General features: G+C 41.5%; 1 protein-coding gene across 1 annotated transcript in view; it reads right to left on the bottom strand.

Moving 5' to 3' along the window:
• The window catches only part of LOC137356728 (arf-GAP with SH3 domain, ANK repeat and PH domain-containing protein 2-like), a 234,595-nt gene that overhangs the window by 52,509 nt on the left and 163,352 nt on the right, over positions 1 to 18,734 (bottom strand). Inside the window, exons 12-15 of the mRNA XM_068022455.1 lie at positions 15,287 to 15,390; positions 14,905 to 14,974; positions 2,605 to 2,692; positions 1,759 to 1,807 (exon numbers count right to left, since the gene is read on the bottom strand). Coding sequence (XP_067878556.1) covers positions 1,759 to 1,807; positions 2,605 to 2,692; positions 14,905 to 14,974; positions 15,287 to 15,390 — 311 coding nt within the window. The remainder of the gene's footprint in view (positions 1 to 1,758; positions 1,808 to 2,604; positions 2,693 to 14,904; positions 14,975 to 15,286; positions 15,391 to 18,734) is intronic.

Here is an 18,734-nt window from a genome sequence, read left to right as displayed (position 1 = left end):
TAACATTTTATTTCAATTTTTAGAACAACCGGACCTTTAAAAATTTTAATTAAACCGAAGGGCTTGTAGCCCTTTAAAAATGGCACCAGCGCCTGCGCAGTGGCGCTGGACGCCATTGGTGGGACACAGCGCCAGCCCGCTCTACATCAGGGGGCGGCCGGTCAGCCCCCTCCATGTTAATGGGCCGCCATGCAAAATATCACGGCGGCTCCGCGGCGCACATCTCGCGCACCTTTTGAAGCTCGCGCTGAGAACGGTGGCAAGGTATTAAAATTCAGCCCTATATGCTAACACTTTTGAACCCAGACCACAAATATTGGTATAGAGGGACAGTCATCCCAATAAAGTGAATTTGAGACAATTCCGGAAATTTCAGAACAAGCGGCCCCCTCCACTCTTGATATCAGGGTGACCACAAAGAATCCAAGGAGTCCCATTTTGAGCAGGACAAACCCAGTTTTGAACTAAAATAAAAGCAAAATACTGTGGATGTTGGAAATCAGAAATAAAAACTAAGTGCTGGAAATAGCAGGTCTGGCAACATCTATGGAGAGAAGCAGAGTTAACGTTTCAGGTCTCTCTCCACAGATGCTGCTAGAGCTCCTGAGTATTTCCAACATTTTCTGTTTTTACCCCAGGTTTGAACTAGCCAGTTATTGTGAAGGGACCCATCCATCTTGCATCATTCAGATCATGAGATTTTTTATTTTAATTCGTAATTTAAAGATGAATAACTTTGCAACAAGTTTAAAGCACTTGACACCAGTCAGACTGATCCAAAAGACATGGGGCTGCATTTTAATAGTCTGGCGGCGAATGTAAAAAGCATGCGGCCCGCCTGCACGAGCACCGATTCACGGAGCTTCCGCGATTTCAAACACGGCAGCTCATTTGCATGGCCGCGGCGCCCACTCCCTGCGATGATGCGGAGGGGGCGGGCAAGCTGTCGCAGGCAACAGCATCCAGCGCCAATGCGTCAGCATGCTATTAAGGGCTGTAAGCCCTTTAAAAGACATTTAAAAATTAAAGGGTCAGGTAAGTTACATTGCAACAAAACAGAATTACATGATCTTTGAATGCATTTTTCCACCCTCTACCCCCCCCCCGCCCTCCAACTGCATTTCCGGCCATTCGTGCCCTTTCCCCCCCAGAACAAGAATACTGAAATTTGCCCTCCCCCCCCCCCCCCCCCCCCCCCCCCCAAAGTTAGGCAACTTTTTCCTTTACCGCTTCCCATCAACCACCCCCCACCCCGACCAATCCGCATCGTTTCAACCTCGTTTCCACACCCCACACCCCCGTCCCGCGCAGAGAGAAAATCCTCCTCCCCCCTTCTGCACAGTTATCACGCCACATTTCCCCCAGAAGGGGGATTTGAAGCCACACATTGTCAGCCGCCCGAATGGAGATCGGTGCGGCAATTTAGGAGGCGACGGGACCCTCATTAAATCAGGTATTAAAATTAGTTTACGTATTGAAATGGGGCTCCCATCGCCAATCAGCGGGGTGGCCGCCATGAGGCATCACCGCTGCTTCAGAGATTGGCACAGGGCCTGTTGCCATCAGGGCCATTGGCGGGCCTCTGCCACACCGATCTTCACTGCCCCGCCCCACCAACAGCGGAGGGGCTTTAAAATGCAGCCCATTGTAGCTTATTCTGTTTCCAAAACAGAAATAATTCTTTGCTGCAGAACCCTTGTTATTAAGCAAGTCTCCTTAAGCTATTAAGCATTTTACATCAGTAGTTTTCAAACTTACATTTGGCACTCCTGTTCATCATCAACTTGAAAATGGTATGTTCTGTCATCTATACATTGACAAAAGATGCATTGCAAATTTAAAATTTAAATTAGAAGTATTGCAAATCAGAAATTCAATTTTATATGCAGTTTTGAGACCCAAAAGACAGATTTTATTTAAGTGATATTAACAGAAAATTCTGAAGAATTTCAGGGATCCTTAAACTATTTGAACCAATTCTTCATCATAAAATCTGACACTTTTTCAAACCAGCAGGCACTTATAAGCAACATTAATGTAGAAATTGTCTCAAAAGTTTAACCCCCTCCCCAGGAAAGCATTTGCTGCCATGCCCTTCTCTCACCCAGGTAATTTTCCAGCACTGTCTCCCCCATCCCGCAAATTCATCCTCACCTTCAGCCCTTCTCTCCCCATCCTCTTCCTGCTTCACCTCCTCCTACTTCTCCATCTTTGTCCTCACCCTCTTCCACTCCCTCTTTGGGCCAAGTTATTCTCGGATTTCTCAGCTGTTTGATCTGAATACTGCACTTGACCTCAATGCCGATTAGGTATCACCCTGGGAGGTCGACTTGGATTTGAAGATTTTAAGGTAGGTAAAATATGTAAATAGGGATATTTCCCTTAATTTTTAAGCATAAAAATCTTCAATCAATAATTACAGAGGTTATCCTATTCTTTCAGATTATCAAATATATAGATGTGTGCACATTTATATTTCCAATATTTCCTAAATTGTTATAGTTTAGCACAATTTGTGAACATCCTTTAAATTATGCCCCCCTTTGGAGGTATTTTTCTTGGACCTAATGCACAAGTAATTCAATTTTTTTTTTTAAAACATACGTGATATGAGATCAAAACATTTTCTCTCTTCTGGATTTGCTTTCACCTGACAGGTGAGTAGATTGAGCTTTGCTGGTGGTCTGTTAACCTATAAGAAAAGCAAAAATGATTGAAAGCATTCAGAGGAAATTTTGCAAGAACTAGTATAAATGTTGTATCCAACTGTCAACTAATACAATGGTACTGCAAGTGACGGGCTTTTATTATATGATGTGCAAGCAATAAACCATCCATGCTATACAATCGAAAATAATTCATTTTTCACATACTTGTTCAATATTACTATTTCAATGGAGAGCAAAATCAGGCAAGGTGTAAATGCAGATTTACACGCGATCCTGTCAGTTTCCTGACAGACAGCCAACATTAAAATTGCCCTCCATGTCTCATTGCTTTCCTTGCATAAGTTGAATATACTAGTTGACTATAGTGTGCAGAAGTCATGAAGAAATTCATAGCCCATACTGTACCAAAAGGAGCAATAAGTAAATCAAGGTTAAAATTAATGCATTTTTCCAAAGCAGACTGACAGTATCACGAATTACATGAAGATACTGCCATGAATGAACAAAGTTGGGCATATTTCAGTCAACATGTTTTAGTAAAGGATAACCTCTTAGGAAAATAGTTTGTAACACAAAAGCATATTACAAGAAAAAGATAGTTGGAAACACTAAACTAGATAAAATTATATTTGCCAAATACGTTTTTATATCCAGCTGCATAATCTCATCGATACGAGAAACTACATATAAAATGTCACAACGGATCACTGCAATTTTTTCCCTCTATTTCAAAAGCAGAGAAAAGCTTCAGAAGCTTTGAATTTTTCTGAATAACTGAGGTGCCCTCAAGGAAACTATCGTACTCAGGTTCTTTGTGTAAAAGCTGATTGGTTTAGGACAAAATCTATTTTGTAATCAAGCAAAACATATTTGTTTTCAAAATACAAAAGGTCTTGAGAGGCTCAATAATGGAAGACTTTTTTTTGATTAATCAGTGACAAGTTTATCATACTCAGAATTATAAGAACAAAGCTAAAAGATTATTTTCATACAGTGTTATTGGAACAAGGAAAGATTTACCACAGATGACAAATGAGACAGAGACTATAACAATTTAAAAGGGAATTGGATAAACATTTGAAGAGGAAAACTATAAAAAGGCTGCAGAGAATTGCAGGGAAATGGTATTAGTTGACACAGCGATCATTGGTCAAATGAGCTCCTTCTGTGCGTACTTTTAGGATCCTATGGTATGTAAATACATAATTACTATGTAATTTATATGTCATTTTTATGTCTTATAATGAAAGTATATCCTTCAAGTTTCAATTTTTATTTTCCCCATCCCACAAACAAAGATTGACGTTTATGGGAAAATAACTTACATGGGAGGAAAGTTTCCTCGGCTGTCTCACTTACAAAAAGGATCTGTTCATTATTAACGTAACAGACACAAGACACAAAATTCAGAACACATTTTGGTAAAGAGTTCACAATCAAGTATTTTTAAATATTGCTGACTTAACACGTGACAAGAAATTAAATTCTTGTTAATGAACAAGGAAGCCTGCAAAGTTGAAACACTTCTCTTGATTTGTATTGCACATAACAGCTGTCAAGTTATGCCTGCTTCTAAACTTGACTTTTAAAAAAGCAAATATTAATCATATCTGACTTTCAAGCCTACATCCACCATGTAGGCCACACAAGTCTCTGTATGATCAAATACTTATATGTATCCTTTACTTCTGCATATATTTGAAAAACCTAATTTATTAGCCTTTAATATCTATAAGCAAACTCGGAAACATTGAATTTACAGCACAGAAACAGACCATTCGGTCCAACTGGTCTATACACCACATGAGCCTCCTCCCACCCAACTTCATCTAATCTCATCAGCATGTCCTTTTTCCCTCATGTACATATCTAGTTTCTCAAGTGCATCTTATGATATTCAGCTCAATTTTTTCTTATGGTAGTGTCATGAATGTGCTTCCATTGTTAATATTTTTGAGGACTTGTGTGTAAAAGACTGGAGAATATCTCAGGAGATGCTGGATTTGTTTTTTTTTTAAAAAAGGGTCACTTGGGACTTTGGTTAAAAACAAACACTTACTGGGTCACATGTCTTAAGCTAAGTAAATAGCAGGAGCCTTGCTGACTATCGGAGTTGTTTACAGAGAGGTGACATGTCTAGATTTATCACCATCAAGAGTTGATTTCATTTTTGAACTGTTTGTTTGGAGGTCAGTTGGGGTGTAATCCTGCTAAAAGAGAGGCAACCAGCTTATCCTGTTCCACCTCTTTGAGAAACCCTGAGTTCAGTGTGAGATCTGGAGAAACCGATTTCTCCTGAGAAGCTTCTGCAAGATTTGCTCTTGACATCTCCTGAACGAACTGTTTCTGAAGAAATCCCAGTGACAACTGCATGTGTCTAGTGACACCCATCTACATGTAGCCGGACGCCAGACCAATTGGAACATTCCATATCTTATCCTTTTTCCTTCAAGAATTAACAAGCATTTGGCCAAAGTGTTCTTGTTTTTGTAAAGTTGATCTCTGCAGAGAAAGCTTCTTTATTTTTTCTTTAACCGGTGTGTGTGTGCAGGTGTGCTGGGTTATTTAGAAGGAAATATATTGACACTTTCATATTTCAACCTGTGTATTAATAAGCTTTGCATCTTTATTGAATAAGTCTTGTTTTATAATAAATTAATAATTTTGTTGTTTAGTAAAGAAACCTAGGGCGGCACAGTGGCGCAGTGGTTAGCACCGCAGCCTCACAGCTCCAGGGACCCGGGTTCGATTCCGGGTACTGCCTGTGTGGAGTTTGCAAGTTCTCCCTGTGTCTGCGTGGGTTTCCTCCGGGTGCTCCGGTTTCCTCCCACAAGCCAAAAGACTTGCAGGTTGGTAGGTAAATTGGCCATTATAAATTGTCACTAGTATAGGTAGGTGGTAGGGAAATATATAGAGACAGGTGGGGATGTCTGGTAGGAATATGGGATTAGTGTAGGATTAGTATAAATGGGTGGTTGATGTTCGGCACAGACTCGGTGGGCCGAAGGGCCTGTTTCAGTGCTGTATCTCTAATCTAAAAAAAAAACCTAGTTGGCAAATTCTTATTCTGAAACTAAAATATAGAATTGGCTGTATCAGTAACTGGCTAAAACATTTAAATACATGTTGTGACCCATGGAGAAGTGGAACTAGAGCAAGACAGTGCACGCCTCCATCCCTGGTCCTAACATATAATTAGGGGCTCAGTCCAGGGCCACCCAAAGCCGATGAAGTGCAATTGTAAGCGGGGTAAAAATAATTGAAAAGCAGAAAAGAAAAACACCAAGTTTCTTGCATATTAGAGTAAAACTTACACTACCAAAATGGCTACTTTTGATGCAGGTGTGTTTGTGCAGCCGCCTGGAATAGATTATCATTCATAACAGGCATTGTCCACTGATGAGCTGTCAAGTGTAGCAGCACTCTTGAAGTTATATATTAGACGAAAGCTAGGCAGGCTGAAATTCCGAGACTAGTGGCCAGACAGCTGAAGATTGAAGTGAAAGAGCCAGAGGGATGAATGGAATTGAAAGAAGTACAGTAACACTGGAACATATTTAGTTAGACATGAAGAGGTTACAGCTAGAATTTCAGGACAGAGAAAGGGAGTGAGAAAAATAAAGGAAAAAGGAAGAAAAAGAGGAAAGGGCAAGAGAAAGAGAGGAAAAAGAAAAAGAGAGCATTTCAAAGGGAGCAAGCAGAGCGGCAGGAGAGAAAAAGAAGAGAAAGAGAGGAAAAGAAGAAAGGGAATACCAGATTAGAAGGCTGGAACTAGGGATAAAAAAGGATGCCCTTGACCCTGATGAAAATTCGTGTGGGGAAATAACTGACTCCAACCCAGGACCCAGTGGACAGCTATTTAAATTTGTGCAAGCCCTCCCGAAGTTCGAGGAAAGGGACGTAGAGGCTTTTTTCATTGCTTTTGAAAAGACAGCTGAACAGATGAGGTGGCTGAAAGAATACTGGACACTGCAGGTTGATAGGCAGAGCTAATGAAGTTTATGCATGCTTTCTGACGAAGCTTCTGAAGATTATGAGATGGCAAAAAAGGCTACTCTTGCTGCTTATGAGTTGGTCCCTGAAGTTTACAGGCAGAAATTTTGGAACCTCCGGAAATAGCCTGGGCAGACTTGTATAGAATTTGAGATGGTAACACAAATGAACTTTGATCATTGGATGGGGGCACTAAAGGTCGAGGTCACGTATGAGACCCTTAGGAAAACAATTCTCCTGGAAGAATTTAAAAGTTCACCACCTCCGTTAGTAAGAATCCAAATAGAGAACCAAGCGGTTTCAACTGCCAGACAGGGAGCTGAGATGGCTGATGATTACGAGCTTGTTTACAAGCCCAAACCCTTTATCCATCACCCCCATAAATCTGAGGAAGATAGAAGGTGGGAGGGTGAAATGAAAGCAAGTTGCCAGGGATGAGAAGGGACAGCTGGGAACGTACCAGGATCTCCTCCTCAGGCCAGAAAGGAAGATGCTGAGGGTGGAAGTGAGGACTGAAAGCCTAAGTGTTTCCATTGCCACAAGGTGGGATACCTTCGTGCTGAATGCTGGAAGTTGCAGGGTAAACCCATGGGACCTATTGGGGTACAGGAGGCCAATGCAGAGAAAGAGGCCCTGACCAAGAGTACGTCAGATCAGGCTGTAGCTCTGACTGCAGCTGTAGGGTCAAGTATAAACTCCGCTGAGTGCGGGGAAGGTGAACAAGATACCCGCGAGCTACAGGGAATTCTTGTCAAAAGGAAAAGTAACTCCCTATCCCTCATGTGAGGCAGGTAAATCTACAGTTATACGTAGGGACACAGGAGCCACCCAAACTCTTTTGCTGAGGAAAGACTGACTTTTCCACCAGAGAGCGCACTGAATGCCAAGGTTTTAGTGAATGGTATCGACCTTTGTATTGGGTGCACCTGGAGTGTGACCTAATGTCTGGAACAGTAGTTGTAGGAGTTGTCCATAGTTTGCCTGTAGACAGAGTTGACCTACTCTTGGGAATTATTTGGCCAGAGCAAAGATAATAGCTTCTCTAATAGTCATGGAAAGACCAAATTAAGTCAAGGAGACAGAGCAGCTGCAGGAAAAGGTTCCAGGAATTCTTCCTTCATGTGTAGTGACCCAAGCAATGGCTTAACAATTCCCATTGTCAGAGGTCAAATTGGCACCACAGACAGATAGCTAAATATCTGAAACTTTATATGGGGATTTGGATAATCCGAAGGAAATGTTCAGTAAGTCTTCGCTGATCAAGGCTCAGCAAGCTGATCCAGAGATAAGTAGAGTGTCACAATTGGTTCTAACCGAAGCTAAAGCAAAGGGAGTTCCAGAAGACTACTGTATAAAAAATGGGATTCTGATGAGGAAGTGGAGAGCTCCTCGCAGACCCTGCAGATGAAGAATGGACGGTTGTTCGCCAGATAGTAGTACCACCCTAGTATTGGTAGGAAATATCAAGAATAGCCCATGAAATTCCTATCCAGAAGTCCTAATCACATATAATCACATTGGTTGGTCGGCACAGACTCGGTGGGCCGAAGGGCCTGTTTCAGTGCTGTATGACTCTATAAGTCGACATTTTTACTGCCCAGGTCTTTACAAGGATGTGGTGCAGTTTTGTAAAACATACCACATGTTCCAGATTGTGGAAAAACTGCAACCTGCAATAAAACCAGCACTTCTAATTCCCATACCAGTTTTTGGTGAACCATTTAGTAGGGTGCTGGTAGACAGTATGGGACCTTTACCGAAAACAAAAGCAGGACATCAATATATACTCACTATTATGGATATGCTCATTCTTGAAGAAACAGCAGATGCACTATGTTGTGTTCCCAAACTGGAATACAGTCTGGCCTCCCAGTACATGTAGATGGGTCACTGGGATCTTTCAGAACAGTTCTTTTCAGGTGGCGTTGAGAATTAATTTAGCAGGCTTTTTTTTCCAAATACAGATGTGATGAGATGAGCTGACCCAGTGGACTTCAGGGTCTTTTAGAGGTGTGCTGGAAAGCTGAGCTGGGTTGTGGTCTTCTCTTCTCTCTTGGAAGTTCTCCTCCCCTTGGAAGTTCTCTCCCTTTTTATACCGTTCAACACCAACTCAAAACAATTCAAAAGCCAAACCGACAACAGGAGGTCAACCTTTTGACCACCATCAATCTTGACCCGTCACTTCTTTGTAAACAACTTCTCCAGGTGTCCAAAGTTCTCCGTTGTTTATTGAACTGGAAGTCAGATGGTTTCCTCACAAGACTTCTCAGTGCGCCTTTTAAAAAACATTTCCAGGGATTGTTTTTCAAAGTCAAGTGGCCTTTTCATGACCCCCTTTGAAAATCCAAAAATTTAACATTTCTTCAATCTTTCAAAAATGAATCCTCAAAAAATATATTTAACAAAACACAGAAGCACTTTCATAACAGTAGGGACAGACCAGGATGTACAGCGTTAGCCATATGTGATGTGGATGTAGGAAAATCCTTTCCTATAAAACAGCATCCTTATCGCTTAGGTCCAGAGAAACAGGCCCAGGTGAAAGCAGAAATCCAATACATGTTGGAAAACCACCTAATTGAACCCAGTCAAAGCAGCTGGGGTGTCCTAGTCTTGTTAGTGCCTCAGCTTGATGGTTCAACTAGATTTTATATAGACTACAGAAAGGTTAATGCAGTAACAAAGGCAGACTTGTACCCAATTCCTCGCTTGAAAGACTGTACTGCCAGAGTTGGCAGTGCCACTTTTTTTTACCAAAATAGATTTGTTAAAGGGATAGCACCTCGAGCTAAAGAAATATCGCCCTTTGTCACACCAGATGGTCTTTTCCAATGCCGAGTCATGCCATTCGGGCTAAAAATGCCCCACCAACTTTCCAGAGACCAGGTGTGTTGAAAGACAAAGCATTAGTACAGATTAGGTAGTACCATTAACATATTGTTTGCCTTTGCTCTGTGACCTTTTGGTCAGCTATGTGGCCTGGTCCAATCTCGACCTCCTTTGTTATCTCTTGCCCCACCTCCACCTCACTTGCTTATAACCTGTGACTTTTGTAATATTTGTCAGTTCCGAAGAAGGGTCACTGACCCGAAACGTTAACTCTGCTTCTCTTTTCACAGATGCTGCCAGACCTGCTGAGTGGTTCCAGCATTTCTTCTTTTTATTTCAGATTTCCAGCATCCGCAGTATTTTGCTTTTATTTTGGTTTACTTTGATGATGTGCTGGTATATGGTGACACTTGGAAGGACTACTGAGAACAACTAGAAGCTCTGTTCAGAAAATTACAGTTGGTATATTTGGTGATCAACCTTGCCAAAAGTGAATTTGCCAAAGTGCGGGTAACCTACCTCGGTCATACAGTAGGTCAAGGACAAGTGTTGCCAAGAACAGAAAAAGTACAATCATTGGTGGGATTCCCTGCCCCTAAGACTAAACGAGAAATCATGAGGTTTTTGGGGATGTGTGGTTTCCACCACAGGTTTGTACCAAATTCCAGCACTATAGCTGCTCCACTGACAGATTTGCTATAAAAAAAAAGCCAAGGTAATGACATCAAGACAGCATTTGACTGGGAAAAATAAAAACAAGAAATGCTGGAAATACTCAGCGGGTCTGGCAGCATCTGTGGAGAGAGAAGCAGAGTTAACGTTTCAGGTCAGTGACCCTCCTTCAGAACTGGCAAATATTAGAAATGTGAAAGGTTATAAGCAAGTAAAGCAGGGGTGGGGCAAGAGATAACAAAGGAGAAGGTATAGATAGGACAAGGTCACAGAATAGCTGACCAGAAGGTCATGGAGCAAAGGCAAACAGTATGTTAATTGGTGTGTTGAAAGACAAAGCATTAGTACAGATAGGGTGTTAACGGAATGAAAATTGAACAGCAGCAAGTACAAACATGAAAAAAAGTGGGTAAGCAAACTGAACAAACTAAGATGAAATAAAATAAACACACAAAAAAAATATCAAAAAGAAAAAATAACTAAAAATAAAAGTAAAATATGGGGCCCGTCATGCTCTGAAATTACTGAACTCAATGTTCAGTCCGGCAGGCTGTAGTGCGTCTAACCGGTAAATGATATGCTGTTCCTCAAGCTTGGGTTGACGTTCACTGGAACACTGCAGCAATCCCAGGCCAGAGATGTGAGCATGAGAGCAGGGGGGAGTGTTGAAATGGCAAGCAACCGGAAGCTTGAGGTCATGCTTGCGGACTGAGCGGAGGTGTTCCACAAAGCAGTCACCCAGTCTGCGTTTGGTTTCCCCAATGTAGAGGAGACCACATTGTGAGCAGCGAATACAGTATACTACATTGAAAGAGGTACAAGTAAATTGCTGCTTCACCTGAAAGGAGTGTTTGGGGCCTGGGATAGTGAGGAGAGAGGAGTTAAATGGGCAAGTATTACACCTCCTGCGATTGCAGAGGAAGGTGCCGTGGGAATGGGACGAGGTGGCGGGGGTAATGGAGGAGTGGACCAGGGTGTTGTGGAGGGAACGATCCCTTCGGAATGCTGACAGGGGAAAGGAGGGAAATATGCGTTCGGTAGTGGCATCACGCTGGAGGTGGCGGAAATGGCGGAGGATGATCCTTTGGATATGGAGGCTGATGGGGTGGAAAGTGAGGACAAGGGGAACCCTGTCACTGTTCTGGGGAGGAGGAGAAGGGGTGAGTATTTGATTGGGAGTGGCATCAAGGAGCCCTAGCAAAACTGAAGACATTGGGAATCAGGGAGAAAACTCTCCACTGGCTGGAATCATGCCTAACACAAAGATTATGGTTGTTGGAGACCAATCATCTCAGCCACAGGAGTTCCTCAGGCTACAGTCCTCGGCCCAACCATAGAATCATCACAGCACAGGAGGCTGCCATTTGGCCTATCAAGTCCATGCTGGATCTCTGTAGAACAATCCAATCAGTCCACTCTCTCCCCATAGCCCTGCAAGTTTACTTTATTTCCCTCAACTGCCCATCCAATTTCCATTTGAAATCATTTTTCGTCTCCACTTGCGACGCCCTCTGAGGCAGCGTATTCCAGGTAATCTTCGGCTATTTCATCAATGACCTTCCCTCCATCATAAGATCAGGAGTGGGGATGTTCGCTGATGATTGTATAGTGTTCAGTACCATTCGCAACTCCTCAGATACTGAAGCTGTCCATGCCTGCGTGCAGCAAGACCATTCAAACTTGGGCTGAAAAGTGGCAAGTAACATTTGCGACACTTAAGTGGCAGGCAATAACAATCTCCAACAAGAATAAGTCTAACCATCTCCCCATGACATTCAACGGAATTACCATCACTGAATCTCCCACGATCAACATCCTTACAACTGACCAGAAACTGAACTGCAGCAGCCACATAAATACTGTGGCTACAAGAGCCGGTCAGAAGCTGGGAATTCTGCAGGGGGTAACTCACCTCCTCACTCCCCAAAGACTGTCCACCATCTACAAGGCACAAGTCAGAAGTGTGACGGAATACTTTCCATTGCCTGGATGAATGCAGGAGGTTCGATGCGCAGCAGGTTCGACACCATCCACCACCTTAACATTCACGCCCTCCACTACCAGCGCACTTTGGCAGCATTATCTACCATATACAAGATACACTGCAGCAACTCACCAAGCCTCCCTCGACAGCACCTTCCAACCCCATGATCTCTACCACCTAGAAGACATGAGCAGCAGGCGCATGAGAACACCACCACCTGCAAGTTCCCCTTGAAGCCACATACCATCCTGACTTGGAAATATATCGCCATTTCTTCACAGTTGCTGGGTCAAAAGCCTGGATGTTCCTTCAGCACTGTGGGTGTACGTACACCATATGGATTGCAGCAGTTCAAGAAGGCAGCTCACTTCAACCTTCTCAAGGGCAATTAGGGATGGACAACAGATGCTGGCCTTGCCAGTGACACTCACATCCCAAGAACAAATGAAAAAAAAACTCAGATGTATAATGTTAGATCTAAAGTTTGACAGGCACTCAAACTTAATTAAATTTGACTTTTAGGGCAGGGTTAAATTTTCCAGAACTCGCTCCCAGATGATTGAACATTTCAGGTGGACACAATTGAAACTGTAAATGCAAGTCTGAAGTACAAAACTGTACCTGATTAGAACTAATTTGGCAATATTACTCAAATGTCACAAAGACTGCTTGGAGAATCATAGGCTTCAATATTTACAGGGAGACGGGGAGCATGTTGCATCATGAGCTGCTGGTCTACACGGGCGACATAGTACCTGGCCAAGAGGAGTGGCAATGAACTTGTTCCCAGATATTCAAAGGCTCTGACTTGGCCAACAAAAAGGTAACAATGTTCCAAATGAGATTCTCCCTCACCCCAAGAGGAAGTACCTAGCCTGTGCTCCATGTAGAAAAAACAACATGCATTTCCTGAAGTTCGAAGTGTTAACCACTGGATTACTGTTAACATTCTGGAGAATTTAACACTCCAGTTCCAGTTAAAAGATTAGCTTCTGAACAAGATACCTGGGGGCTTAATCAATCTACCATGACTGGAATCATTTTCATCATTTTGCACTGGATTATGAGAAGCATTTCACAATAGTTTAAATTCTCACCTGAAGAAAACAACTGACCCCGCTCATTTAAGCCTACAAGTGCACCTCGTATTAATTAGAGAGATAATATGCCAATCATTGAGGAACATTTTGCAGCTTGGATCTTTCCACCTGCTCAGCTGAAGGCTCTTAAAAGCCCAGAGGCTTAATTTACCTGTGGCAAGAAACATAACTGGGCGAACTAATACGACACTATTAACGTCAATTTTAAAAGGCTGTGTTTGCTGACAACGCACACTATGACACATGTGCAAATGCAGTCCCATCAACGGTGCCGTATCAGGCACCTGTCAACAATAAAAATAGCGCCGCTCAATTTGACACCAAAAACAAATTGAACCCAAGCCCCCTTACCACTCAATAGCCGCGATCGCCACCTCCACCCCCAACAGTACCCCGCTCCCTCCCACGATCGCCGCCTCAATCACTGCTTCTCTTGCCTGCTTGCCGCCTCAATCGCTGTTTCTCTTCCCCGCTCCCTCCTGCGATCAGCAAGTTTCCCGCTTACTCCTGCGATCGCCACTTCTCTTCGCCACTCCAGTCTCTGCCTGCCTGCTTGCCACTCCCTCCTGCCGCTCCACACTGCTCGCTGCTCCAACCCGCCATTCTCGCCCGTATCCATCCGCTCGCCACTCCAGACTGCTCGTTGCTCCCTGCCGCCCAGAGAAGACAACAGGCACACAACCTACTTCCAATAATAGCCCTCTAATCACAAATAGGCAAAAGCTGTTTGACAGGACTCTGCGCTTGATTTTCTCAGGAAGTGCTTATTGCTCTTTATCGGCTCTTTACAGCAGGGAATAGGAAACTCAGTAGATGGATGTGATAGTGGATCCAAATTCCACGGTGCAGCCATCAGATACTTTGCCTCAGAATACATTAATCAAAGATTAATTTTCAAAAGGAGCAACTGAAAACCTTTAAATTAGACCTCAAATAATTCTTTCCCCCTCATCTGTCCTCTCATATCATGCGCGTGTCCAATCTTTATATGTGAATGCAGACAGCTACTGCAGTTGACTCAACTGCAGAAGGCATCATGTCAAGCCTGAAAAAGTATTCATTTGATGTTTCATTGTCCCTTAACTTGGATCAGGCACAAATATCTTGGCCCCTTCTTTCCTGTCTATCCACTCCATTCTGCTCAATTAGAGCAAGCCTAATTTCTACTGTTGCTAACAGCTAACTCAGAACTGAGCAGAAATTAATGCTGGGACTTTCCAGGTATGATTCCAATGCCCCTACATATAGCAATCAACTGAAATCATGCACCCTGTATGGAATTTACACAATCAGATTGGGACAGCTTTAATTTAAATTTTGCTAAAATTTTTTAATCTATTTTCTTACACAGAAATATATAACAGAAGTTACGCTCCGATCTGCACTCAATGTAACTACACATAATTATCTTGTTACTATACAACATACCTATTGCTGGTTTTCAGGAAAGATATAAGTATACCTCTAAATTTTGAAAGACACTGATTGATAAATTATTTCAAATAAAACTGAAGTAATGAGACTCAGATACAATACAAGAAATCTACAAAAGAGAACAGATTCTTTTTTCAAAAATGAACTCATCAAAAGAAAGCAACTAGCTGATATGAAAACGTCGCCAATTCCTATGGTATGAAATACAAAACCATTAACATACCGTTCCATGTGATATTGTAAGATAACCATTTTTTACTGTACACTTCCTTTTCTGCCACACTTTCCTGATTCTGGAAAAAATACATTAATATCAAAATTTGCACATATTGCATTTAACGCACAGTCTATATACTCTTTGGGAATACAACATGCTTTGAAATGAGGATAATTTTTAACTTCTACATTTGAAATTATTAAATTGCAGCTCCAAAGCTGGTGGAATCTCCCCACTTCTGTTGGTTAGACCAGAAACATTTGTTTTCCATGGCAGGCTTGATGAACTGCTGCTTTTGAGAGTTGGAAGGAATTCCCAAGATGGACAGAATTTTTCAGATATTTCTTAAAGTAGTTTACCATTTTAGGAAAAAAAACTTCCAACTTACCCATCACTTTTTTTATACAGAAACCCACATTTTTCTGTTCCATGTTCTTTGTTTCCCTGAGGCTGATGTAAGCTATAAGTTGTGTTCGGACGAACCTGCGAATCCTAAAAGGAATACTAACCTGATTAGTCCTCGGTACTCAATTTAAGTAAGTTACCTTAATAGAAGACAAGAAGGGAGAGTGAAGGGTTATACCTAAAATGCTAACTCTGTTCTCTTCACATCTGATGACTGATTTATTGCATGTTTTCAGTATTTTAAGTTTTTGTTACAGGCAAAGTATGCCCCATTAAATACCAGCAGCTAATTAATGTCATGTCACTTCCTTCATAATTCAAAATTGGTTAAAAGATTTATTGCTGTGTGCTGAATCATTTGCAGATAGTCTGCTAACATGAAGTATTTTACGTAGTTCAAATTTATCTATTCCAACATGGGCTGTGCAGATTGGAGTGCCCCATAAGAGTATAGGTTCAGCATAGATGAAACTGAATTATTGCAGTTTCACAAATATTAGACACACTGCACAAAAGTGATTGTACATATTCATGATTTTCAGCTCAGATTAAAAGATAACAAGTCTTATGGAGCTGTTCATAGCATGAGCAAAACCTACCATGATGTAGGTCTTATGTTTTGCAACATCTTTATTTCCTTTCCCTTGAAAGGTAGAACTAGGCAAGATAATGACATTATAAAAAAGTTGTCCTAGCCTATTCTAAGTTTTGGTGCACAGTGCATCCCAAAACATCTGGTCTTCAACAATGTGATGTTTCCAGATGAGCACTAGGAACATAGAAACAGGAGAAGGCTATTGAGTCTCTCAAGCCTGTTCTGCCATTCAATGAGATCATGGCTAACCTAACTTTATATACCCAACTTCGTCCCATATCCCTTAATACTTTTAGCAAATGAAATTCTACCAATCTGAGTTTTAGAATTAATTGATATAGCATCAACAGCCATTTGCAGAAGTTCCAAACTTTACCACTCTTTACATGAAGAAGTGTTTCCTAATTTCACTCCTGAAGGGTATAGTTCTATTTTTTTTTAAGACTATGCTCCTTAGTCCTAGACTTCCCATCTAACAGAAATACTTTCCATCTATCTAGCCTATCTGTTCCTCTTAATATCTTGAAAACTTCAATCAAATCATTCCTAACCTTACACATCCTAGGGAACACATTGTGTAAAATAAAAGCAAAATACTGGGGATGCTGGAAATCTGAAACACAAACAAGAAATGCTGGAAATACTCAGCAGGTCTGACAGCATCTGTGGAGAGAGAGGCAGAGTTAACGGTTCAGGTCAGTGATCCTTCATCAGAACGGGCAGATATTAGAAATGTAAAAGGTTTTAAGCAAGTAAAGCAGGGGTGGGGCAAGAGATAACAAAAGAGGTGTTGATAGGAAAAGGTCACAGAGAATAACTGACCAGAAGGTCATGGAGCAAAGGCAAACGGTATGTTAATGGTGTGCTGAAAGACAAAGCATTAGTACAGAGAGGGTGTTAATGGACAGAAAACTGAGCAGTATGGCCCCAAACAAAAACATGAAAAAAAGTGGGTAGACACAGTAGAAAGAAACTAAAATAAAACACAAAAAATAACTAAAAACAATAAAAAGGGGGGCCCGTCATGCTCTGAAATTATTGAACTCAATGTTCAGTCCGGCAGACTGTAGCGTGCCTAATCGATAAATGAGGTGCTGTTCCTCAACCTTGCGTTCATGTTCACTGGAACACTGCAGCAATCCCAGGACAGAGATGTGAGCATGAGAGCAGGGGGGAGTGTTGAAATAGCCAGCAACCGGAAGCTTCGGATCATGCTTTCGGACTGAGCGGAGATGTTCCGCAAAGCGGTCACCTAGTTTGTGTAATCTCTCCTTGTAATTTAACCCTCGAGGTCCAGGTATAATTCTAGCAAATCTACACTGCACTCTCTCCAAGGCCAATATATCCTTCTGAAAGGGAGATGTCCAGAACTGCTCACAGTATTCCAGGTGTGGTCTAATCAGGGCTTTGTATAGCTGAAACATGACTTCTACGCCCTTGTATTCTCTAGATATAAAGGTCAGCACTCCATTAGCCTTTTTGATATTTTTTGTACTTGCATGACATTTTAATGATTGTGTACCTGGACCTCCAAATCTCTTTGGATCTCCACTATTTCTAGCTTTGCACCATTTAGAAATTATCCTGCTCTATCCTTTTCAGGTCCAAAGTGCATGAATTTACTTATGCCTACACTGAAATCCATTTGCCACGGTTTTGTCCATTCACTTACAATATCTTTTTGTCATTTTACGCTTCAATCTGCACTGCTTACAATACCACCCATCTTTGTATCTTTGGCAAATTTGGATACGTGGCTTTCTATCCCATCATCTGAATACAGTGAATAGTTGAGGCTTCAACACAGATCCTGGTGGGTCACCACTCGTCACATCCTGCCAAGTCGCGTACCTGCTCATCATCTCTATTCCCTGTATCCTGCTCATCCAATTTCCTAAACCAGGCAACAAATTGCCTTCAATTCTATGAGCTTCAACTTTAGCTAAATGTCTCTTATGAGGGACTTTATCAAATGTCTTCTAGAAGTCCATATAAATAACATCCATAGATATTCCCCTATTTACTATTTCAGTCACCTCTTTAAAAACTTCAATCAGGTTCATCAGACATGACCTACCCTTTACACATCCATGCTGACACTCTCTGAAAATTTTCCAAGGGGTTCAGTCACCCGATGTTTATAAACTCTAGCAATTTCCCGACAACAGATGTTAGGCTAACTGGTCGAGAACTCCCTGGTTTCCCACGGTCACCTTTCTTAGATAGCATGGCAGTAGCTAGCTTACTTTGATAACCTATCCAACCTCTGTTTATTATAATGAAGACACTGCAAGTATGTCACCATTAGTGAGTTGCAAATCACAGAAGTGTCTTGGATGTGTCAAAATTTCAGGCAAGTATACAATTAAGACTTGCTGATTTTGGATTGAGATTATTTGCTGGTAGAAAAGGAGGTGAACTCAAAAGATGAAAAGCACCAGCTTCACTTAGAAGGAAAATGATTAGATTAAAAACTAGATTTAACTTTGTAAGTTTTAGGTGGATAGGTCTGAAATTAACTCACAAATGATGCCTGATTGAGGACTATTGCCATGTGTGTACCAACAAATATACAAGTTTAAAAATTACAGAGTAAAATAATATAACAGTAATAAAGTCCAAGTTTGATTAATGTTTTGCTTTCTTTTTGTTTCAAAATATGGATAATATATATAAAACATTTATATTAAGACAACATAAACAAATAAGGCTCAAGTACAAGAAATATCCTTGGACCAAAATTAAATGACAAACTGTCAACAGGCAACATTTAATAATCAGACAAAACACAAGAACAACTTACTCTCCTAGACTTTGATCACAAAGGGTAATTGCA

The sequence above is a fragment of the Heterodontus francisci genome, chromosome 3 (genome assembly GCF_036365525.1).
Source record: "Heterodontus francisci isolate sHetFra1 chromosome 3, sHetFra1.hap1, whole genome shotgun sequence".
In the NCBI taxonomy this organism is placed as follows: domain Eukaryota; kingdom Metazoa; phylum Chordata; class Chondrichthyes; order Heterodontiformes; family Heterodontidae; genus Heterodontus; species Heterodontus francisci.
Note: the sequence above shows the minus strand (reverse complement) of the source record. Positions and strands in the feature narration are given on the sequence as shown.